Source organism: Dipteris shenzhenensis, chromosome 25 (assembly GCF_047967505.1).
Source record: "Dipteris shenzhenensis isolate YYH24624 ecotype China chromosome 25, Dip_SZ_1.0, whole genome shotgun sequence".
Taxonomy (NCBI): domain Eukaryota; kingdom Viridiplantae; phylum Streptophyta; class Polypodiopsida; order Gleicheniales; family Dipteridaceae; genus Dipteris; species Dipteris shenzhenensis.
In genome coordinates this window covers 6432185-6457859 of record NC_141620.1, presented here as the reverse complement: position 1 = coordinate 6457859, position 25675 = coordinate 6432185, and the positions used below count along the sequence as shown (strand labels likewise).

The following is a 25675-nucleotide window of genomic DNA, read 5'->3' as shown; positions in this document are numbered from 1 at the left end:
ATGTTGTATACAAAGAGGTTTTACAATTGGCATCAAGAAGAACCTAGCAGTATGCCAGTGCTCTTTGAAAGCCTCTTCAGACTTTGTTCGATGACAAATTTTCAGAGTCTTTTTTGTATCATTGTGTTCTTTTAGGCGATCAAAGGTCTATAAATTGTAAGCCTTTGAAGTGTGGATTAAAAATCGGTGATGACTATTTTTTTATAATTTTCATGAGCTCATTCCGTATCTCAAACAATGTTGTCTCTGGAATTTTGACAAGTATGATTTTTGTGAATTTTATGGGTTCACACATTGTTATTTTTTCTTCAAATTATGGATTATCAAATGTACTATAACTAATGTTCTTTATAATTTGTGGCTTGGTGAAGCCTTTTAATTTCTTTTCTATATATAGGTTGACACATCTATTGTTATTGTAATATGATATGTATTGTTATTGTAATATGATATGATAGGATGACAATGTCATTTACATTCACCACTGAGACAGGTGCACGAGGAGCAGGTACATACTTGTGTAATAGTCAGTTGCTAAGTTGACTTTTAATAGTATAGTCATTTACCTTTAGGAATATACAGATCCCAATGGTTGGAGAGCTGGGGTACGCATCCAGCTATTGGTTGACATCTTGGAGTTGGAGAGCTTTGTTGGGTAGATAACCTATATATATTTTTTCTTTCTTTTTTCATATAGGTCAAAGCTACTTAGATTACATATATAAGTGAATAAACATGATATTATTTTCCTTTAGGGCGGTTCTCGACTCAAGTTTTGCATTGAATCTCTGCGGTCCAGCATATGATGGGGTGAAACATCTCAATTTTGGATATTTTACTATGAGTTCTCAGTGTCTTGCTGGGAATAATGGTCCCTAGACCATCTATGTGCGCTTCGTTGGGTACATGGAGTCAAATGGGATCACATGTATTTTATCGAGGGGCGAATGGAGACTTTGTATATGCATTTATGTACCACATACACACTCCTGTGCGCCAGGGTAAGCATCCTAATTAATGTGTTGAGTATTATTAAGATACAGTTATAAAATTTCCTTGATTTAATGATTATAATTCTTAAATGATCTTTTTGCCTTGCGTAGTAGGTGTTGGTAGCGTCCGTTGACGATGCCACACGCGTGTGGGGGTGCGTGGGGTGAGACATAGACGTAGATTGTTTGCTTAGGGGAGCTGATATAGACACTCTATATCTAGATAAAAGAATTTGTAAGATTTTGTAGTACTCTTTTGTAGAGTGTATATTTTGTTAGGTATGCTATTTCTATTTATTTATACTCAAACTAATGTATCCCATAAACCAAGATTGATTCTGATGCAATCTAACACTACATTGGCATACAATGCATTACGCACATAATCTTGCAAAATTCCATGTATGAAAGCAGAGAGGGGGTTTTAGGAAAGCTGGTGGACAAAATATATTGCAAGAAGGCATTACAACAATACCCTAAGAAGTAATCCTACAGTGAGTGTGCCAAGCCAAGCGGTTCCAATGTTGGAAGGGGTCATCAAATTTATCTTTTGAAATTAAAGATCTCCACCTTGAGACCCAGCAGAGCGAGTCTCCAACCTGTCGTAGTAGATGGGTCAAGCTACCCGTAAAATTTATAGCTATAGTTGCAAGTCATACCAAATGTTGCCTTGCCACAGAAGTCAATTTGCAAACGTGAGAACTGCGGGGAATCGAACGCGGGTAGGTGGCTTAGTTGGGTGAAGGCCCATCACATAATGGAGGTCGTTTAACCCTAACCAAGTTGGGAGCGGGCCACAACGACACGAAGCTTGCAGCAGGAGGTAATGCCATGGACTTGACCGCCCGTTCACAGGAGTCCGCCTCATCCGTCAACTACTGCTCATCCTCTCTGCAACGACCCGCCAAGTCGCACAACACACCAACGGCCATGGCACAAAATATCGGGGACAGTAGGAGCGTTCCAACGGACCCTAGAGTAAGGTATCGGGAATGCCGGAAAAATTTTGCAGCCAGCAGCGGCGGATATGTCGTCGATGGTTGTGGAGAGTTCATTCCCAGCGGTCAAGAGTACAGCTACAATTGCGCCGCTTGTCAATGCCACCGCAACTTCCATAGAAAAGAGGTAGCAGAAGAGCCTGTTGCGGTTCATTCGGGAAAGTGGCGGCACAGCGCAGGTGGTAACAACTAAACTTCCCGTCACTACGAAGTCCTGTCGTTGCGTTGATGTTATCTAGTTTTCCAGCGAGAACTAGAGTCGGCCCCTTCGTCGAGCTCGCCTGTCTCTCTGCAAAACATTGTATCGCTAAATGCTTCTAAGGATACGAATCCGAGTAGCCTGAACCCTATTGCGAAGGAATGTTATGGTTAGTGATGCACAGAATAGATATTTTGCACAGGGACATGTACACTTGATCTGTGAGGCAATCACGCTTGAGATCGTTGACAAAGGAAGCAATTAATAAGGCAACAAACTCGAACCAATAGCAGGTAGCTAGTTAAAGATTTCGGATGCCATGGAGTGTCTTGTTAATTAGCCCGTAGCTAGATGCTCACACACCGTTTCTCCCTTATTGAGCTAGCCTATTGGGATAAAGCGCTCTCTCCACCAACTTAAGATCTCAAAGCTTCTGCAAGATTAACGAGCAACCCTTTGCCAGAAAACAAGCTGCTGTTGCGTCTTCATGTTCAGGGCACTTTCACGATTCCATAGTTTTTACGTGCAAGATTTCTTTGGAGTCCTGAACGGAGGCTTGGGCCTCTTGAATTAAGTGACCATGGTGGCCATAAGTTTAAATGATTAGATTTGCATTTGTTGGACCATGTCTTGTTGTTTAACTGCTCCATCATATTGTGGTGCAGACCTAGGTAACTTGTTGAGAGAGTCTCGGTGTTGAGTTGTTTGTTTCTGATATTTAGGATCTTTAGGACATGAGATTTTGGTCATTTTTAACTGTCGAGCATTTGGTCCTGCCTTGAGATCTTTGGATCATGTTTGCTTGGACTCATACACTATCATCTTTGAGACTCACATCAAAACAAAGTCAGCATAATTGAAGTCAACGCAGTTTGGTATGATGACATTGCCTGGAAGGGTTATTAGAGAGGTCCAGATACCTGCCCATTTGTAACTCCCAGACGAGGAGCATTCTTAGGTATTTTTGATGGAGTGAAATTTGTCATTTCAAGCAGAAACGATGGTTGGCCTATTCTTACACTCAGCATGATTGCCAAAATATATGCATAGGTTTTTCTTACTTTTTAGACAGGTTATACCATGCATTAGTGTCCTGCAGGTTGAGAAGTATCTCTATGAGGGAAAACCATCCGAGAACCTGACTACTCAAAGGCATAGAGTGTAACTGATGGAATGCGTGGGGTGTTATCAAACTTGAAGTCAAGAGCAAATCTTAGAAACCATTGAATAGAGTTAATATTAAAAAATGGTGAAATCAAGAATTATATTGAAGAAGTGTCGATCATGAAAATAGTCTTTATTATTTGGAACGTTTGATGGTGAAAGCCATATATGAATAGAACATGGATAGATTGAACTTAAAAAAACGAATTAAATTAAGATTTATCGACCATTAAAATAGTATTTATTATTTTGATAGGTCTAATGACGGAAACCATGGCCTATGAAAATCACATGGGCACAAATCAACAAGTGACACATGCTCATCAACACATGGCTTGACATTTGGCATGGCAGATGGCACATGACAGTCATAAGATGCATGGCATGTCATCATGTGACACATGGCAAGATAACACTAAGATCCTTTAAGATATTGACACGTGGCAATTCCACCATTCGGCACATGGCACCATTTTTCGATTGACAAATGGCAGGGCCATTAACTGGCACATGGCATCCATAGGTCATTGCCAAGACTTAGCATCCTAGCGTGGGGGGAAAGGTTCCAAAGGGACATTTTGTGTTGAGTGCCTTAGCTAGCCCTCTCTATGCAATTTGGATTTGTTGCCTCTATCTCCTCAATTCGATGTCTTGCCCCCCTTCCCCCTTTAGGTGTCTTGATCTGCATGTCTCAAGTCCTCTCTTTATACCATTTGGAATGGTTGCCTCTATTTACTCAATTCCATGTCATGTCCCCGTAGACCCCTAGCGATATGCCTTGGAGCTCTGAGGCACTTGAACTACAAACTAGTCATCTCCAAGTCTCCATGGACCATCTTGTTGGTTTAACCAATTTTGCTTTCTTTTCCATATTAATAGGGTGGAAAGAAGCAATGGTACTATCCTTTGGAGTATTAGTTCCAATGGTCTCTATCATCAAGAGGAATAGTTTGAGGAGTACTAGTAGCCAGAGTCAAGTCATCATCAAATTGGTATGCATACTTATATAAGACTCATTTGCATCTGCATACTCACGTAAGACTCATTTCCATCCTCCTATGGGATCGCACTGCAACCCGTAATCCCCGTTTAGACGTGTGGCATGGAAGACGTGTAAGTGTGCTTGTCTTCTCAACACCACAATGCTTGCACTTCCATGTTTTTGCACCAAAACCTCCACTATTTGGTGTCAAATAGTGGTGTGCTTTATAAACATAGGATGAAAGGGGCTTCGGCATGTGTAAACCGACATCCATGTACACAAAATAACGGGAAATGGGCACCAAGATAAAAGAGAGAATCATAAATACTAGTCTAGCCTCAGCCAGCTAGTTTAGGTCTATTTTAGCAGCCTAGTAATGAAGAAATGGCAGTAAATGAATGCAGAAGGAAAGGACAGCATGCAAACTGCAGAAATTCATGAGCTGAACTGACACGTCCTAGCACTCCTGAAACCTCTGGTTTGCAAACAAACACTCACAACGTGAGAAACTGAGCAGGCTGCTCACCACCCAACCATGACATCTACGAGATGTGATCCCGAATCAGGAGATGTCCCCTCCGAGCCACGAGTTGAGCTACTGGCACGAACTCCCAATCAGATCCCAAACCAGCCTGGTGTCCCATACCACCAGGTGGCGCTGTGAAGCCTGGGATCTGCCACTGGGCCTTGGGCTACGCTAAGATGCAGGCGGGCGTCCGTGACTCAATCCAGGATCAGACCTAGCACCAGGGAACTAAACTTGCTCCCATCGGCTCTCTGAGAACTGAACCCCCTGGGTCCCTTTTATAGACTCGGGCCCCAAGCGCCAAAAATAGCGAAGACCTCTAATTGGTTCGTACCCTTGCCACTCAACCCGAGAATCAAGCCTGCCTAGCTCTAAGCCTCCCCAGGCTACCTGAGCTAGTGTTGTGTACCGAGTACACGTCAGATACTAATCCGTGCACATGACATACTTCCCCTCCTCTAAGAACTCACTCTTGAGTTCGCTAAGAAACCTGGAAATGTTCTTTGGAGGTTTTGTAATGTCTCCCATGTTGCATCCTCCTCAACATGATCCTTCCACTTGATCTTGTATTCCGTGATAGATCGATTACGAATCTGTCTGTCATGAAATTCAAGAATACACTCAGGTTCGTGTGGAATAAAAGTCAAATCTGTAACTTCTATTATCTCGTGAGGAGAAACAAGTTGATCATCTGCACCCAAAACTTCTTTCAGTCTACTGACATGAAAGAGTGGATGTACTTTAACATCAGGAGGCAATTCTAGTCGATATGCAATTGGTCCAATTCTTATAATGACCTTGAACGGACCACAGTATCTGGGGATAATTTCACCAAACCAGTACTTAGGCTCTTGGATTCCTTGGGAATTTGCATATATACCATCGTTCCTTCAGAGAACTCTCTAGGTGAACGATGTCTATTAGCATAAAATCTGTCTCGATCTTGGGCACTTCTAATAGACTCCTTGGCAAACTGCAGCATTTCCTGCATGTCTTGCAAGAAGTTCTTAGCAGCATCATTTTGAGTCCCTTTTAACCCAACCATAACTGGTGACTTAGGTTGAAACCCGTACATAAGCATAAAAGGACTGTAACCAGTACTTGAATGCTTTGCACTGTTGTAAGCAAATTCTATCATAGGTAGATAATCTTCCCATGAAGACTGTCTCTTAGATACATATGCCCGAAGCATGTCTTCAACCAACTGGTTAACCTTCTCTGTACTGCCATCGGATTGTGCATGATCTGTGGAACTCATACTTAGAGTAGTTTCTAACTTCTCAAAAACAAGTGTCCAAAAGTTACTTGTAAACTTTGAGTCCCTGTCACTGACTATGTCAGATGGCAAACCATACAGCTTAAACAAGTGGTCCACAAACTCGTGAGCCAGCTGAACAGCTGAAATAGTTGTTCTAGTAGGTAAGAATCTAGCCATTTTTGTCAAACGGTCGACTATGACCCAAATGGAGTCATGACCCTTGCGCGTTCGAGGGAAACCAGTAATAAAATCCATGGAAATACTTTCCCATTTATTACCTGGAATCTGTAATGGCTGTAATAAGCCCGCGCTTCTAAGGCGTTATGCCTTAGTAACCTGACAAACCCGGCAACCTACTACATAGTTCTCAATAAATGCACGCATCTTAGGCCAATAAAAGGTATGCTTCACAAGAGACAGAGTCCTATGTATACCCGGATGTCCAGCACTAGGAGCATCATGACACTCCCAGAGAATCTTGGATTTAAGGTCCAGAACATCTGGCACACAAATCTTTTCATTCCGGAACAGCAAGCCGTTCCTAATCATCCACTGACCTCCCGCCGCCTCTACCGTAGGTGGCACAATCCCTGAGTCCTGGTCAACCATGGAGCTCCCATCCTGGACTCTCTGCCAATAAGAACTGAAATGACTATCAGTTGCGTATAGCCCTCTCAAGGATTGAAATAGGTCTGAGGATATTTCCGTAAATGACAGAGCATTTACAAACTTAACTCGACTTAAGGCATCCGCCACACTATTCAAAATCAAAATCTTGCATTAATTCTGCCCATCTAGCTTTCCGTGCCCTCAATTCCGATCCATCACACACATACTTAATTGACTGATGATCAGTCAATACAAGAAACTTTGAACCATACAGGTAGTGTCTCCAAACCTTAAGGGCATATACTACAGCATAAAGTTCCTTTTCTAGTGTGGGCCAACGATATTGGGTGTCGTCTAGCTTCTTACTCTCGAAAGCTACAGGTCTGCCCTCTTGGAATAGAGCTGTCCCAATCGCATAATCACTTGCATCGGCCTCTAAAACATAAGGCCGGGTAGGATCGGGTAATGCAAGAACGGGTGCTTCCTTGATAGAAAACTTCAAGGTTTCAAAAGCCTTGTTCATTGCATCATTCCAAGAGATTGGCTGGGTAGACCTGCGTCCACGACCTTTCAATATGTTGGTCAGGGGTGCCGTGATATGTGAATAATCACGCACAGACTTCCATAGAAATATCGTAAATCCTAGGAAAGAACGAAGTTGTTTCACAGTCTGAGGGATAGGCCATTCTAAAACCTTCTGGATACGATCCAAATCAATGCTAATACCTTCAGAAGAAATCTTGTGTCCTAAGTAAATGATCTCCTTCATAAAGAAGTCACATTTACTTATCTTGGCATAACATTTACTCATCTTGGCATAGAGCTTATGCTGTCTGAGAATAACTAAGACAATCCGGAGGTGTCCTATGTGATCCTCAAGCGTTCGACTATATACTAAGATGTCATCTAAGAACACTACAACAAATTTGCCCAGAAAATCTCGGAACAAATCGTTCATCTGTTGAAAGGTGGCAGGAGCATTGGTCAAACCAAAAGGTAATACAAGGAACTCGTAGTGACCATACCTAGTTCGGAATGCGGTTCTATCTATGTGTTTAGCATAGATACGGAGTTGGTGATAACCCGTACGCAAATCAATCTTAGTAAAATACTTCGCTCCGGCCAAACGGTCTATCAGATCATCGGAACGAGGTAGAGGGTATCGATTCTTAATTGTCACTTTATTTAATCGTTTATAATCTTCTCCATGTAGAATCTTTCTTCTTTCTTAAGAGGACAGGTGCACCCCAAGGTGATTTACTTGGGCGTATATAGCCCATATTCAGGTAATCCTGTAGCTGTGTAGCTAACTCATCCTCCTCAAGCTGGCTCATCCTATAAGATGGTACACTAATAGGTTGAGCCCCTGGGACTAAGTCTATGCGATGATCTACTGCCCGTTCTGGAGGTAAACCTTCCGGCAGTTGAGCAAGGAATACATCCTTAAAACTATCTAACAACATTCTCAATTCTCGGTGTTCAAACACACTTAAATCATTCTTGTTAATTACAGAGACAACAAATGAAGAAAGCGGAATCAAAACACACTGATAGACATCATAATAAGAAGTGTTTAATATATTCCGAAGCTGCATCGCAGATACAATAGGTCCCTGAGAAGAGGGAATTTTATCACACTGAATACAAAATTGGGTGTGCTTATCTACAAAAGAAAGGGTATGCTCCGTCCATCCAATCCGAATATTGTGGGTTTAAACCACTCTATTCCGATTAACAAATCCACATGCTCCAAGTGCATAACATAGCACGTAAGAGCCCCTGTGTATGCTTGAATCCGGATAGGAAGCGCTTCAATCTTGATATTGAAAGTGCAATTACAAGAAAGTGTGCAGGTAATGACATTTACAGAAATACCTGTCATCGAAACTTGGTTCGCTCCCTTGGCTTTGGTACCTGGACCCGCCTGGAGCTTCGGTCCGAGCGCTAACTTTTGATTCTTGCGCTTTGGACATTCATTCTTGGTGTGGCTCCGCTCCTCGCTGTAGAAGCAACGTCCTTCCTTCTTAAGCTTCAAGGTACGAAGGAAACGGGCTCGACCATTCTTTGCCTGATCAAGTGTTTCTTGGAGGCGTTGTCTATAGACTTCGTCTCCCCGGTACCAGTCGTAGACTGGAAGAACTTCCGTTTGTTCTTTCCACTCGTGTCGGAAACTGTAGTTGCCTTTGCACCGGCCATGGTATCATCATAAATACGTGCGTAATTCATGGCCTCTTGCAACGTTGTACATTTATTGTTCTTGATCTGCAACTTGTACGAATCTGGGAAACCATCCACAAAGAAACCTAACAAGGTCACTGGATCCATCTTTGTGGCCCTGGTCTGTAAATCTCGAAACCTTTGAAGATAAACTTCAAATGACAAGTTCAGCTTTGACATATGGAGGGCTTTAAGCTTGCCAACGATATCATAATTGTCCTCCTTCTTGAGGAACTGAAGCCTGCTGCAAGCTGTATTCTATTCGTTTGGGTACGAGTGGAACTGGAAGTGTACCTGCCACCTGTGTAACCAAATGTCAACAACCTCCTTGGTTCGAGACTTTTGATCACCGGGAAAAGGGTCGGGAGTTATGTTCGGACCTAGCACTGAAGCCATGGCATCCACATAGGTGAGTGCCTGCACAGTGCTAGTCAAAAGGGTGAGAGTTGTCTGAATCCCTTGGAGTTGCTGTGTCAACCCCGTTTGATTCGCATTAACCTGCTCAAATTTTCCATCTAGAGCAGTGGTGAATGCACTGAAGGCCTTCTTCGTAATCAGATCGTCATAAAGACCCTGGTCTTCCTCAGCAGGGTAATCCAAATCCTGATCTCCCATGGTGAACTCGGGATTTGCAGAATCAGACATATCTGAAATCTGACTTGGAAAGAATATAAAACTGAGAGAAATAACTGGGGGAATCGAAGCTGGAAGGAGAGTGGAGCAGAGAAAAAACCGTCCCAAGAGATGCTGACGAAAGAAGAGGAGCCGGTCGAAAGAAGATGCTGAAAACTGGCTAACAGCGGGCGTAAATAATCCCGGAGTCTTCCCTTGCTGGATTCGCTGCAGGCTGCAGTGTACAGAAATCTGCAGCAGATCGTACTGTACGGAATCCTCCTGCTGGCCATACAGTTACTAACGCAAACAGTACGGATGCCTGTCGCGGGCTGTACGGTTGCTGACACAATCTGTACGGATGCTGACGCAGTCTGTATGGTTGCTGATGCTGACGCAGTCTGTATGGTTGCTGACGCGATCTGTACGGATGCTGATGCAATCTGTACGGATGCTGATGCAGTCTGTACGGTTGCTGACCCGGGCTGTACGGTAGCCTGACGCGGGCTGTACCGAATCCTCATGGCGCAATCAAGTCGATGGGCAAGGAGGGCTTCTTGCGCAAGGCTATGGCTGAGCTTGGGACCTTGCCAAGCTATATAGGGAACAGGGCAGCTAATCTAGGAAGCCATGCTTCCCAGAAAAGCTCACCCTCCCAAACTTGGAGGGTGGTGCTTTTTCGAAAAAAGCAACACCTCCCACAGAGTGGCCGCACCCTGCTCCAGCCCCTTGCGCACCTCCTTGCCCTGGCCGAAATTCCTTCCAGCCATGGCCACCACTCAGCCACACGCCTCTGCGTCCTCTACCCCTACGCAGCCTTGACCAGCCACGAACTCCACGCCTGCCACTCAGCTCCTCTATCGCCTCTCCTACCTGCACCTCCACTCTCTCCTAGCTATGCTCAACCCTCTCTCACCTAAACCCTTCAGCAAATCCGAATGACACTCTCTCTTCCTCCTACCTTTTATCCTACATCCTGACCACCCCTGATAACCCATGAACCAACCAGAACTTGCAGCAGCAAATTTCGAATTTAGGGCATACCTGGAGGAAGAAATCGTCCAAAGTTTTCGCATCAGAAATTCCAACCTCAGGAGCTGGCTCTGATACCAACTGACACGTCTCAGCACTCCTGAAACCTCTGATCTGCAAACAAACACTCACAACGTGAGAAACTGAGCAGTGATACCAACTGACACGTCCCAGCACTCCTGAAACCTCTGATCTGCAAACAAACACTCACAACGTGAGAAACTGAGCAGGCTGCTCACCACCCAACCATGACATCTACGAGATGTGATCGCGAATCAGGAGATGTCCTCTCCGAGGCACGAGCTGAGCTACTGGCACGAACTCCCAATCAGATCCCAAACCAGCCTGGTGTCCCATACCACCAGGTGGCGCTGTGAAGCTTGGGATCTGCCACTGGGCCTTGGGCTACGCTAAGATGCAGGTGTGCGTCCGCGACTCAATCCAGGATCAGACCTAGCACCAGGGAACTAAACTTGCTCCCATCGGCTCTCTGAGAACTGAACCCCTTGGGCCCCTTTTATAGACTCGGGCCCCAAGCGCCAAAAATAGCGAAGACCTCTAACTGGTTCGTACCCTTGCCACTCAACCCGAGAATCAAGCCTGCCTAGCTCTAAGCCTCCCCCTGAGCTAGTCTTGTGTACCCAGTACACGTCAGATACTAATCCGTGCACATGACATGAACCATCAAAGTACATGGAAAAACACGTGAGTCTTCAACTTGTGAGGGGCTGCATAAGCCACCGGCTAGGAAGAGGGTTGGTAGGCTAGGAGGTGAGTCCTAGTAGTTGATTATGATTCAAAACAGCCAAGAGCATGGAGGCTCAGCTAGTAATGAATGTGTGATAGTTTGCATTTCAGAAATAGGTGAAAGATGAGTACCAAGTACAACTAGGGTCCCCTTTAAAGGTATAGGCTAGGAAAAAGGACACCAATGCGTATAGGATAGGCAACCTAGGATGCCACGTGGCAACTTTAGGCTTCCCCTACTTAAAGTACTGTATATTTACAAGCTATTTAAAGGCTGCCTATAATAGGAATTTACTAAGTCAATTTCACCTTTGTTATAGTCCACCTTGCCCAAAAGAAAATTTGCCCTCAAATTCACCTTTGTTATAGTCCACCTTGCCCAAAAGAAAATTTGCCCTCAAATTTGCAAGGGTTGTAACAAGGGAATACAATCCAAAGTAAGGGGAAAGAAATGCTAAAAACATGGTGTGAGTAAGAGAGAGACTTAGGCTAGGGAGTGAAGAAGTGGTGTTCAAATGTAGAAACCATGAAGGCTTTCATTCATTCATTCATTATGTAAAGACCAGTGAAGTACAAGCCTACTGACACACACACGTCACACACAAGTACCAAGTGCATATGGGATAAGTCCCAAAGTGACACGTGGCACTCACACATGAACTAATACTAGATCTCCTAGTATAACACATCACACATCACATCTCACACACTCTTTGGCTATGATATCTCTGTTGAAGAATAGGAGGGAATGAATCACTCAAACCTCCACCCAAGATCTCTCCAACTCTTCCACACACTCAACTCAGATAGATGATCACAGATGCAATAAATACTCACTCAGAGATAACTTAAATGGAGAGAGAGAAAGAGTATATTCATCCACCGGAAGGTGGGCAGAAACTGGCTCCAAGGGAGCAATACAAAACTGAGCGAAGTGCTGGGGAAAACTGATGGAACTCTCTCTCACAAACTGAACCAGCTCTGAGTGCACAGCACAGCCTTGGAAGGAGGCTTTCAGTCTTGCATTGGATACTGGAATGACTGAAGGAGTGGGTTTTTTATAGGCACTGCCCAGGCCCTTTGGGCTGACCGACCAGCAGGGTCGGTACCCTGTCTGGTGGTTGACCAGATGGCCCTAGAAATCCGACCAGGGCCAACCCTAGTCGGTGGCCCTGGTTGGGGGCCGACTTGGCCTACCACAGGCCCCTATTTAAGGGTGCCCTGTGCAGCCAGTCTGTGCAGCTGCAGGCACCTCCAAGTGAGGCCCAAGGCCCCCCTGTTTCCCTGCTGTTTCAGGCAGCAACCAGCCCGTGTGCTGGTTGCCTATGATGCCAGCCTGAATCTCTCTCTTTCCCAGCCCTCCTACCTCTCACTGCCCCTTGTCCCCTCAAATCGGGGGCTCACAGGTGGGAACAGTGATGCCCACCTGAGTCTCTCTCTTTCCCAGCCCTCCTACCTCTTACTGCCCCTTGTCCCCTCAAAGCGGGGGCTCACAGGTGGGCACAGTGAGTTTCTAACACCCCCCCTCAATGTCACAACTGTGGGCCAATCCCCATGCGTTTGATGAGGTGCTCCATCTGTTCTCGAGGGAGTGCCTTCATGAAGAGGTTGGACAAGTTGTCGGCGGTCAGGCAGTAGATAAGCTCAATCATGTCGTCGATGATGTGCTCTCGAACAAAGTGGTAATGAACTTCGATGTGCTTGGTCCGCGCATGGTACACTAGATTCTTGGCAATGGCTATGCAACTCTGATTGTCGCACATCAGCACTGTTGCGACCTCTTGACACACGTCCATGTCCTCCAGAATCCACCTCTACTCGGCCAAGAGATGGCACCAGATGCAAGTAAGAAACAATACCTTGTTGTCGATCTTCTGGTGTCAGCATCAGCCGCCCAATCACTGTCATAGAACCCGCCTAGTTCGATGCCTTTGGTGTAGGTGATCCAATAGGTGCAAGTACCCTTTAGATACCTCAGCACCCATAAACCTGCATCCCAATGACTCTTCCTGGGAGAAGCAGAGAACTGGCATAGTAGCCCAACTGCATAACAAATATCAAGTCGAGTATTGGTAAGGTAAAGCAAACTTCCTACCAATCGTCGGTACAAGGGAGTATCGACTGGCTGAGATGTGTCGTGAACACTTAGCTTGAGCCCGACCTCCATGGGAGTTACTGCTGTCCTGCAATCCTCCATCTGAAATCTCTTCAGAAGTTCTCTGCAATATTTCTCCTGTGAAATGAAGATCCTGTCTTTGGCCTGCTTTACTTCAATCCCAAGGAAGTAATGTAATAACCCAAGGTCAGTCATCTCAAACTCAGACATGAGTAGCTCCTTGACTTGTGAAATCGTCTCGACATGATCACCTGTCAAGATAAGATCATCAACATAGAGGATGAGTACAATTCGCAATCCCTTCTCAATGAACAAGTAAAGGTTTGCCTCAGAAGGACTCCGACTTAGCCCTATCTTGTGAAAGAATACATCAATCCTTTGATACCACGCTCTGGGGGCCTGTTTCAGCCCGTATAACGCTTTCTTCAACCTGCAGACCTTTAATGGGGACCCTGGATCTTGAAAGCCCGGTGGCTGCTCCACGTATACCTCCTTCTCCAAGGTTTCATTAAGGAATGCAGACTTCACATCCATTTGAAAAATAGGTCACTGGAATTAAGTAGCAAGGGCAATCTCTGTCCGGATAGTAATCATGCGGGCTGTGGGAGCAAAAGTTTCATCAAAATCCATGCCTTCAGTTTGAGCAAAACCTTTGACCACTAACCGTGCTTTATACTTATTCAAGCTGCCGTCTGATTTGTATTTAAGTTTGTATACCCACTTAGTGCCGATGACTTTCCGTCGCAGGGGCCTGGCCACTAAGTCCCAGGTATTGTTCTTCAGGATAGCATCCATCTCTGCCTGCATGGCAGCGTGCCATTCTGGATGGTCCTTCGCCTCCTCGAAGGTCCTTGGCTCTCGTCAAGGTGAGCCACCAACGCAAAATTCACGGATGGGGTCTTTTGAAGACGTTGGGACCGACGCAATCCGAAACTGCTACTCTCAGGTAATTCGGTGACCCGAGACTCTTCCAATGTCCGTAGGTACCATTGGGGCAACCTTTTCTGCTTCTCTGTGGGAGGAGAAATTGGAACTTTTTGTGGAACATTCTGCTCTTCCTGATTATCTTGGAACATCAGCTTCTGATTTTGCCACCTCTTGGATGGTCAACCTGGGGCGGGGTGGGTTCGGGGGTTTAACAATCTTCTCCTCCTCAATTTGAGGCTCCTCCCGGGATTCAGGTTCCTTTTCCTTGAAGACAACATCTCGACTGATAAGGATCTGCTTGTTTACTGGGTCGAAGAGTCGATAGGCCTTGGATTCTTCGCTATACCCAACAAAGATACTTTTTTTGCTTCGGGAATCAAGCTTGGTTCTGTCTTCCTTGTGCACATGCACCCATGCGTTAGAACCAAAAATGCGAAGATGAGTGATAGAGGGCTTCTTACCATAAAATGCCTCATATGGAGTCTTGTCCTTGACGGCCTTCGTCTTGGTCCTGTTGAGAATGTGTATGGTTGTATTGATAGCTTCACTCCAATAGGCTTTAGAAAGGTTCCTCCCTCGGAGCATAGCAAGCCCTGTCTCTGTGGTGGTTCTATGCTTCCTCTCGGCTACCCCGTTTTGCTGAGAAGTATGTGCTGTGGTGAGTTGTCGCTTGATCCCATGCTTGCGACAAAATGTGTTGAACTCATTTGAGGTGAATTCTCCCCCCCTGTCTGTGCAGAATGTCTTAACATCCTCCATTGTCTCCTTTTCAACTCTGGCCTTCCAATCCTTGAACTTCTCGAAAGCCTGAGACTTTTTAGCCAAACAATATACCCAGGTCATTCTACTGAAATCATCCACAAAGAGAAGTGAGTATCTGGATCCTGCCCACGATGCTATAGACATTGGGCCACAAATGTCGGCGTGAACCAACTCAAGTGGTTTGCTGGCCCGAAACGAGGCCTCTTGTGGGAACTTATCCTTGTGCTGCTTGCCTTCTAAACAAGCCCTACAGACATCATCCTTGCCTGTAATTGGTGGAAGTCCATCCACCATCTTCGACTTTGACATTTCAGCTAAGATTCCATAGCTGACATGACCGAAGCGCTCATGCCAAAGTTTGGACTTTCCATTGTCTTCATGAACCAACATTGCACTGAGACGATACAGTCCGTTCTCTTCAACTCCTTGAGCCACCATCTGTCGATTTGCTTTGGATGTCACGGTGACCTTGCCATCTTGGAAGAGAATTGCCATGTTGTTTTTGTCCATCTGACTTATAGACAGTAAATTCTTGCAAAGGTTAGATACATAAAGTACTCCAGAGATATCCTTCTCCTCACCCGCGGTTGTAATGAAAGGAATGCTACCGATGCGCTTCACAGGACACGTCCGGCTATCCTCGATAGAAACTTTGGAATCTGAGTGTACTTTCCATGGTTTTGAACCAAGTCCTTCTGTTGGACATGTGCTTGGAAGCACCGCTGTCAACATACCAACCCTCTTTACCTTCACTGACTGCATATGTTGAACAATGTTCACTGATTAAAAACAACTGTCCAGTCGTCACATTGGCAGAATCATTCTTAGGCTCTTCTTTGTTCTTGGCTTCTCTCTTCCGCTTCTGATCTGTCTACTTCTTTCGGCATTCTTTGGCGGAGTGGCCAAGCTTTTCATAGTAATAGCACTTCATTTTCTTCTTGCGGTCAGCGTCCTCTGACTTCTTGGAATCCTTTGGCTTGCCTTTTCCAGGCTTGTCTTTGGCCACTAATGCCTTCTCGTCGGTTTGCGTAAAGAGTTTCTCTCGAGCCTCCTCCTGAAGCAGGAGTGGGCCAAGCTCCTCAAAGGTGATTGGCTTAGTCCGTTGACCCGTAATGACCATAGTCACAAAACTTTTGAAACTCCGTGGCAACTTGTGGAGTGTGAGCAATGCCAATTGACTCGAGTCCACCTTCTGACCAACCGCTGCGAGCTGGTCCCGCACGACTTTCACCTTTGTCAGATGATCATGCACACTATGCACACTATCACCCTCATTCATATCAAGATTATAAAGCTGATGCTGAAGAGTAATGATACGGGCTGTATTATCGGTTTCATACAGCTCCTTCAGTATGGCCCACGCCTCTGAAGACGTCTCTGCCAACTGGATATGAGGAATCACATCATCTGTTGTCGTGCCAATAAGCATTGCTAAGGCTTGAGCATCCCTCTCCTCCCATGCACTGAGTTCATCCGCATCTGCTTCAACTAAAACTTCACCTCTTTTGTCCACAATGTCCTCCGGCTTCTCCTCGGTCCCAATCACTATCTTCCACAGCTTCCGTGCCAACAAATGGCTTCAAATCTTGACTTTCCAGATTGGATAGTTCGTCCCATCGAGCTTTCCAGCTTCACCAAAATTGGGAATAAATGAAGAAGGAAGATGACTGGAGAAGGAGGAAGGACGAGCAATGGGTGTAAGGGCTTCTGAACGCTGATCCATCTCGGTGAATAGCAAACTGAAAAACTGAAGCAAAAAAGATGTACTGACCTCCCGTGCTAGCCTGAGCTGAAAACAGAATCGCCTTTCTGCCAAGGGACTCCTTCCTTGAGAGAGTGCTTTGATGAAGAAGAGTTGAGAGCCTATGGCTCTAATACCATGTTGAAGAATAGGAGGGAATGAATCACTCAAACCTCCACCCAAGATCTCTCCAACTCTTTCCCAGCCCTCCTACCTCTCACTGCCCCTTGTCCCCTCAAATCGGGGGCTCACAGGTGGGCACAGTGATGCCCACCTGAGTCTCTCTTTCCCAGCCCTCCTACCTCTCATTGCCCCTTGTCCCCTAAAATCGGGGGCTCACAGGTGGGCACAGTGAGTTTCTAACAATCTCGAACACCCCCCTTCAGAGCAAAGAGTGTGAGACCCAACACGCAAGGAGTAGACCGATTTCCCCTCCACCGCAATACTACAAAGAGCAAGTCCAACTATCCAACACTCTTGTGTGATAGTGACTTCTCAGTCAGCTTGCGATCGGCAAGGGCAAACCATCACTCATCATGGATCACCAGCTTGAGAAATGCGTAAATAAACATGTCCAACAGCTGGTGGATGACCTCAGAGGCTTCAAAATGCAAACCCTAATGAAAATACAGCAAGAGAATGCACCGAGATGTAGAACTGAACCAGAATGGGAGCTGGGAATGCTGCAGTAGGTCTAAAATCAGCAAAGAGGTAGCTGTAGGTGTTCCAAAATGAAGCAGCAGGTCCGAAATGCTATAGCAGGGCACCAATCTGGAAATCGGCTGTTGTAGGTGGCTAGAGACCTCAAGACAGCTCCAAAATGCAAAGGCGGCTGTTCAAGATACACTGAGGTGCTCAGCAGGTCTTCAAGCAAAGAATAGGCTGGTTTTGATGTGCTGGAGGGCCAAAAACACCCCGAAAACGCTTCTGTTGCAGGTGGTTATGTAGCAGTAGCCTCAAAATGGCTCGAAAATGCAGCAGCAGCCTCAGAATAGGTCGGAAACGTCCTCAAAAAGCCTCGAACTTCTGCAAGTGGTGCGCATAGGTGGTCGGCTATGCTGCAGCAGCAACGAGGGGCTGATTTTTGGCGATAAAAACCTTCACATGTGCTGGCAGATCTTGAAAACTGTGCCAACCTGCAAGGAAATGGGCCGCCTAGTGCTCCAAGAGAGCTTGAATAGAAGCGACTGGCTGTGGAGGTTGTGGACAGGCAGAAATGAAGGTGAAGTGACTATGGAGGAGGCTGAATAAAGGCAGCAATGGAGGCAGCTGTGCAGAAACCCTAGGTAGGAGCAGCTGAAACGAGTTGGCAGCTAGAGACAAATTAGGATTAGGGCAGGAAGATGATGACGTGGCAGAGCAAGAAAGCAGGACTAACCTGCTTTGATACCATGTTAGAAACATGGTGTAAGTGAGAGAGAGAGTTAGGCTAGGGAGTGAAGAAGTGGTACACAAATGTAGAAGCCATGAAGGCTTTCATTCATTCATCGAGTATGTAAAGACAAGTGAAGTACAAGCTTTTGTAGGCTACTCACACACACACACAAGTACCAAGTGCATATGGGATAAGTCCCACAGTGACATGTGGCACTCACACATGACTCATACATGAACTAGTACTAGATCTCCTAGTACAACACATCACACATCACATCTCACACTCTTTGGCTATGATATCTCCAACAAGAAAGACAAAAAAAAAAAGAACTCATATCTGGTCATAGCAGATGTAAAACAGTGAGTAATCACTACAAAATCTCCACACGGCTGGAAAGGATCATGATCATGTTTCATCCAAAATCAGCTGAGCAAGTAAGGATACTGATCCACTGTGGAAGAGGGCTGCCATGAAGACTATCATCCAGTAATCCCCTCCATTTGATGTAGTACTTAATGTAGGATTTGTTTCTGAGGATGTGATCTCTATATCCAATGATCCTTTCAGGTATGTAATGGATACGGCCTTCCTCATCCATGGGAGGCAGGTCTTCCATAACCTGGTCTGTTGGGCCCAAGTACTTCTTCTAAAGGGATACATGGAACACATTATGAATCCCGGAAGAAGAGGGTAGCTCCAGCCTATAAGCCACCTCACCAATTCTCTGCAACACCTTGTAGGGTCCATAGTACTTGTGGGCCAGCTTAGCTTGCTCTCTCCAATGCTCATCAGCATATGCCTTCATGCATGTTTGGGCTTTAATCATATGGTCCTTGCATTGTTGGAGTAGGGCTGCCATATGTGTCAAATCATCAATGGCTTGCTGGTTAGTCATGGCTCCATCCAGGGAAGATGTACCTTGTACCCGTACATGGCCTCATCCCTATGGAGGTATGCTTAGTATTGTTGTAGCAAAACTCAGCCAAGTGTAGCCAACCGTCCCATGTTGTCTGGGTGCCAAAAGAGGAATGCCTAAGATACTCCTCCAGCCACCTATTGACCCTTTCAAACTGGCCATCAGTTTGAGGGTGGTCAGCAGTACTAGGAGTGAGGAGTGTCCCCATTGCCTTGAACATGTTTGCCAAAAGTGTCCCATGAATTTGGAGTCCCTATCACTTACTATTTCCTGTGGCAGGCTATGTCATTTGAACACATTTTCCATGAACTGAGCAGCTACCATAGAGGCTGAATATTGTGTCTTGGTGGGTATAAATTGTGCTGCCTTTGTGAGCCTATCCACCACAACAAAGATACTATTCCAGCCCGTAGCTGTCATTGGTAGACCAGTAATGAAGTCCATTGAAATGTGGGTATACTTACCCTCTGGAATGGGTGGAATGGGTAGAGGCTGAAGCAAACCTACTGGTCTGAGATTCAGTTCACTGTTTTGTCGGCAGGGCCTGTAGCTTCGAACATACCTGTATACATCCTTTCATAGCCCCTTCCATATAAAGCTTTGCCTCACCCTGTCATAGGTCTTAAACATTCCTATATGTCCAGCCATAGGAGAGCTCAGAGGAGTGCATCTCATGCAGGACCAGCAGCCTAAAGGTGTAATTCTCTGTAAGAAAGATCCTCCCTTTGTACCATAATAGGCCATTGAACAGCTTGTAATTGGGATGATCTTCACAAGAAGGATTTTGCAGGTGACAGGTCCTGGAAGATGGCAGCAACCTCAGGGTCTGAAAGGTATTTCTCTTGGATTTCATGAATCCACTCCTCAGTAATAGAGCTTAGGGTACATGCTCACATCCTAGATAGAGAGTCTGCCACAATGTTCTCCTTCCCTGCTTTATATTCAATGTCAAAATCATAGTTTTGAATGATAGAAGGCCACCTCCTTTGCTTGGGAGAGAGATTAGTTTGGGATGGAAAATACTTGAGCGTCCTATGGCCTGTATTCACCTTGAAATGGCTGCCATACACATAATGATGCCAATTTTCATTGGCATGGAGTATAGCCAGCATCTCGAGGTCATGTATGTGAAAAATGAGCTCCTTGGTATCCAACTTTCTACTCTCATGGGCAACTACCCCATGGGGCTGCTTCGGGATTGCACCAATGCCTCTCCCCACTAGCATCTGCGTCAATGGTGAAGGGTAGGGAGAAATCAGGGCATACCAATATGGGTGCTGAGGAGAGGGCAACCTTCAATTGTTGGAAGCTGTTTTCTGCCTCTGATGTCCATACAAAGGAGCCTTTCTTTAGCAGGTTAGTGAGAGGGGCAAAAATAGCCAATTTCAATTTCCAAAAAAATCTCTAATGACTTTAAGATCCACTTGGTATTGTTCCCTCTCCACATGCTATTTTTCCCTCTACAAATCTTCCACATTTTTAGGCCCCGCCCCCTCTCTCTCTCTCTCTCTCTCTCTCTCTCTCTCTCTCTCTCTCTCTTTCAATTCATCATCTTTGCCCTCTTTTCCGCACTGCATATCTTCCTCACTATTTTGAATCTAGGGCAGGCCTTATGAATGATTTATAATCATTGACCTTGTTTCTTCACCAAAAGGACAGGTGAGACTAAGGGGGATTGGCTGTGAGTAATAAAATCTCTATCTAGTAGCTCCTTCACCTGCCTAGCCACCTCCTCCCTCTCCACTCTTGACAACCTGGAGGGGAGTTTTGTTGACTGTTTTGGAACCAGGTTCGGGAATGATGGAGTAGTCAATGTCTTTTTGAGGTGGGAGATAATGGTGTAGTTCAACAAACACTTTTGAATATTGTTGTATAGAGCTCTTTAAGCTCTTCAATCAACCAAGACATCATTTGTGTCCTCGGACTTGGAGAGATGGAGGGCATAAACTGCACAAACATTCTTAAGGTCTGTTGCCAACTTTTTGGAAGAAATGACAGCCACCTTAGGTGCCTCATAGCCCTTCAAAAATATCTCCTTACCTTTATGGAACAATCTCATATACTTGTCGTTGAACTCCATGGTAATCCCACCAACTGGTCTCAGCCATTCACAGCCTAGAACAATGTCTATGGGCCCCATATCCAAAGCAAATAACTCCCCTTTTATAGTCTGGTGACAGCTGTATTTGGGTTGCCTGACAGATTTACCTACTGATAGTATGCTCCCCAGTAGCCACTTGTACTTGCAAGCCATGTAGGATGCAACCTAACTGCTTGGACAGACTTGGAATTTATGAAGTTGTGGGCACTATCCACCAAGATATCAGTTCACCATGGAAATGTCCACTTGGATTGAAGACATGATTCTCATCCAATACTTAATCATCCCTTTGAACCTCCTGCCCACAATCATGGAATTCCTCTGTATCTTTTGAGGAAGACAACTGATTTTCAGAATCTGAGATTTCAATGATCATGCTCAACTTACCTGGACTTGACTTGGCCTTACATGACTTGTTATGGTCCACACTCCACTTCTCTCTGCAGAGCCCCTTCTTCCTTCTTTCATCCATTAGAGAGTGGGATAATTGCTTATGAGCCTCCTTCCCATCCTTATCATTTGCTGGTAGTCTATCTGCAGATTTAGATTCCTTACTAAGAGTATTAGCCTTTGAAACCTTAACAGTAGGATTACCTTACCTGTGGTCACATAAATTGGTGGAGAGGGCTTAGTACCCAGATGAAATTTCTGCCCACCCATGGTCTTCCTCCCACTATAATCCACAGTAGATGGCTTTTGGAAGGTCCCAATTCCAATAGACTTCTCCCTAGGGTTGTATTTGGGCTCATATAGGTCAGCAAGGTGCATTGGCTCATCCAAAGACTTGTGTCTACATCTGAGGCAATTGATGACTGCGACCCATGTATAAATCTGATCATCCTCTGCTTCTCATCTACCCCCTTCACAAACAAGGAAAGCTTCCAAAACTGTTTGATGTATTATATAAGCCACATCATACAAGCAACTTTTTAAGAATTAATGACTCATGAGGTATTGCTTTGAATGAAGGAGGCTATGAGAATTGGCCATATGAAGGATAGAGATAGTTGGCTTGGGAATGGACCGACTTTGTCCCCTACTTTATCATGGGATACTATGAGCGGTAAGATGATGATGGATTTGTTTTAAAGCCATAGAGTCGTGTACACAAGCTGTCACTGACGCACGAACTGATAAACAATTAGAGGGGAGAGGAATTTAATCACCATTTGGATAGCTACTGCCAACCCTAGTGTACCCTACTGTTACAGTTACCAAGTAAATTTCACCTTTGTTACACTTGGGCATTGTGTAAACCGACATCCACATTCACAAAATAATGGGATCAAAATGGGCGCCAAAAGAAAAGAGAGAATCATAAATACTACCCTCCTGAGCCAAATGTCCTTACCTCATGTAGTTTGAACTTAGACCTGCGATGCGAGTCCAAACAAGGGCAAGCTTGCAACAACAGGCTGCAGGCTGAAGTGGCTGCTGGGGGCTGAGTGGAGTCCACTGGACTGTGGGAGAAGGGGACAGTGGGCTGATCTTTGAAGGCTGAAATATGACTGCAAGCAGCAAGGCTGAAGGTTCAGGCCTCAAGGAGGGGGGGGCAGGATGAAGATGTGAGGGAAGAGGCTGAATGAAGACTCGAGAGGCGAGGAAGAGGGGCTGAATGAAGACTCAAAGAGGCGAGGAAGAGGAGTCCGACTGAAGAGGTGAGGGAAGGGAGCTGTAGGAGAGGTGAAGGGAGCTGGAGGGAGGCTGGAGCTGTAGGAGAGGTCAAGGGAGCTGAAGGGCTGTGGGAGAGTGGAGCGGAAGGTAGGCCACAATAGTTTGATGCAAACAGGGAAAAAGAGGCGGTGCCGCGCAATGGGTGGGTTAGGTACTTGTGCAGGACTACGTATGGTACACATTGCATATGGTACAGAACACACCATACAGGAAAATCTGTATGACACGCATGCCAGAACTACCGTGTTTAAAAAGTAGTAGTAACAGTTTAAGTATTTTGCTGTCTTGTTTCTCCCTTAAGTGTCCTCTTGCTCGCTAAACCACTGTTGCTTGGTATTCCTCTTTTGTTGTTTGATTTGATGCCAGTGCTACTTCCATGCCTTCAATCTGATCCCATGTCATTGAATCGGTTTGATGAATTTAAAGATAAACAGCAATGGTTGCAATTAGTTAGTATGAGCTATACTTTCTAATCTTGTGGAGACGGGATGTGGGTTTTGTACTGTCTTCAGTTGGCCGCATTAGTATAAGTGGTTTGTCCTATCGACTATATATTGTGACGCAGTTTGCTGCCTTACTTTATGGTCTGTTCTATTGACATTTTGTGCCCTTGCCATTGTTTGCAGGAATGTTGGATGTTGATATGGACATGCCAGACTATGGATGTGAGAAGCACGGCAGAAGTGAAAAACAACTGCCAGTCAGAAAATAGTGAAGTAGGCTGAAAGAAGAGAGGCCCAGTATCATAAACAAAAATGACCGAGTGACAGATTTACATGGAATGGATGATGTGGGGGAACCGATAAGCAAGGGAATTTGAGGGAGGGTGGTTTATCCACTGCTATCTCCAGATTTGTGAAGGTTTGAAGACGGTTAAATGTAGTGTCCTGGTATCTGCATGATTTGATGCTTTGAATTTGAGGTAGTTGCTTGCATGCAGATATGTCAACATGGAGAAAACTATCTATTTTGTATACTTTTGTTGCACAAGCAAAGTTTTGGGTGCTCTCTCTACTGATGTAGCTGTCTTCAGCTTGTAGAAAGAGCAAACTGTACTAAGTTGCCAAATTTTTTGCTTCTTTTGACCAAATGAAGTGGCTGTGGAAAATTCCGAGTTATCTTAGAGAGCCCTTTTTGGAGCAATAAGAGCAACCACGTCTTTCTTTTGTAGCAATACAATGAAGAGGTTTTCGAATATTATAGGTAATCGTTTGTTCATATAATGGGTAGATGATACAATGAAATAGATTTATCGTATTATGGGTAGCTACTTTGGCCTCTCTCATTGTTGTTACTGGGCTCAGCATCCTTGTTATAGATCTCTTCTATGACTACTCATAAGTTCTTCAGAGATTTTGCAGGGAGCTTTAGGTGATCCTTGTTTTATTCAGCCGTTTGTTCTTTCAGACCATTTGATTCAACTCTGCTTTCTGATATATCGTAATGTGAATCCTCGTAAAGCCAAATTATCTCGAACAAAATTTAGCAAAAACATTACATTTTTTGAAGAAAATAAACAACAAAACAAGATAGATTTCAGTGCAAAATTAAAAATTAAAAACTGCCTTCACAAGAGACGCCAGCAATCTGGTAAAGTGCACAAAATTAAAAAGAAAATAATGCATTCTTAAGAAATGCTATCATTTGTTATATGGGCCATGCAATAAAGATATGAAAGTGCAAATAGTATTTTTCATCATATAATTTGAATGTAAATTCAATATATAAGACACCAACATCCTTACAAAGCTCTACAAAATACATATAGTTTTACAAATATCTATTTTATTGGATTTTGACAAAATTCTCCATTAACGTGTAGGAATGTAGCATCCGTATTTGTAAGTGTTATGTTAGCAATAATTGCAGAAGCCAAAGGCTTGGTTATGGTGAGGAGGGAAACAACACTTGCAATTAGTCGAGACTTTGTGGGTTTCTAGGCATTTAAGAAGAGGTTTAAAGGGAAACCCATGAGATGGTTTTTAAAGTAAGGTCCCTTATGGGACACATGGCATCAAAACAAGAATCCAATTGGCAAGTCTTGGGTTCAGGGGAGTTTCTAGAGGGAGAGCTTCATCGTGGACAAAAGGAAATAAGAACTTGAAGAGTTTGGGAGAAGGGCTGCATTGTGGAAGCACTCTAGAGGCTGCGGCTGGGTGGAGAATTGGGATAGAGCCCTCTTTCATGGTAGATGTTAGTAAGGAACATATATTGAATGCAAACATTCAATTTTGAGGCATGTAAGGTCACTTAATCCACATTCTAATGCTAGCATCCCATTTAATGGCCTTCCAAATCGAATCTACTATCACATGACAAAATGAAGGCTCATACAAAATGGTAGCATTCTAATCATAGGTCTTGCATGATGTGTGACCCATATACCAATGTTAGCATTCCTGAGTGATGCACTTAAAGCTTGTATGTACTAGATGCCAACATGTAGTGTCCTGTGAATTGGATGCTATTATCTAATTTATACATGTGTCCTTTGAATTGGGTGCTAGCATTTGGTATATGGACTACACAACCCATAAAGAGGATGCTACCATATAGGGATGCTACACAACCCATATAGAGGATGCTACCATCAAATTTATGGCTTGGAAATGCAAGTGGCAGATGCATAAGTGGTTAATTTAACACAAGATGTGCATTGGTGGTGGATGCATAGGTGGTAATTTAACACAAGATGTGCAAAAGATTGCTTGGATCCAGTAAGAG

At 44.7% G+C, this 25675-nt stretch overlaps 1 protein-coding gene across 1 annotated transcript; it reads left to right on the top strand.

The window, feature by feature from the left end:
• The first annotated feature begins 1758 nt into the window (after positions 1 to 1758).
• LOC147885376 (zinc-finger homeodomain protein 13-like) lies at positions 1759 to 24099 on the top strand. The gene is made up of 2 exons (XM_087396690.1): positions 1759 to 2169; positions 23578 to 24099. Exons 1-2 carry the CDS (start codon positions 1824 to 1826, stop codon positions 23661 to 23663), a joined length of 432 nt encoding a protein of 143 aa, XP_087252816.1. The 5' UTR covers positions 1759 to 1823; the 3' UTR covers positions 23664 to 24099.
• Positions 24100 to 25675: the final 1576 nt, after the last annotated feature.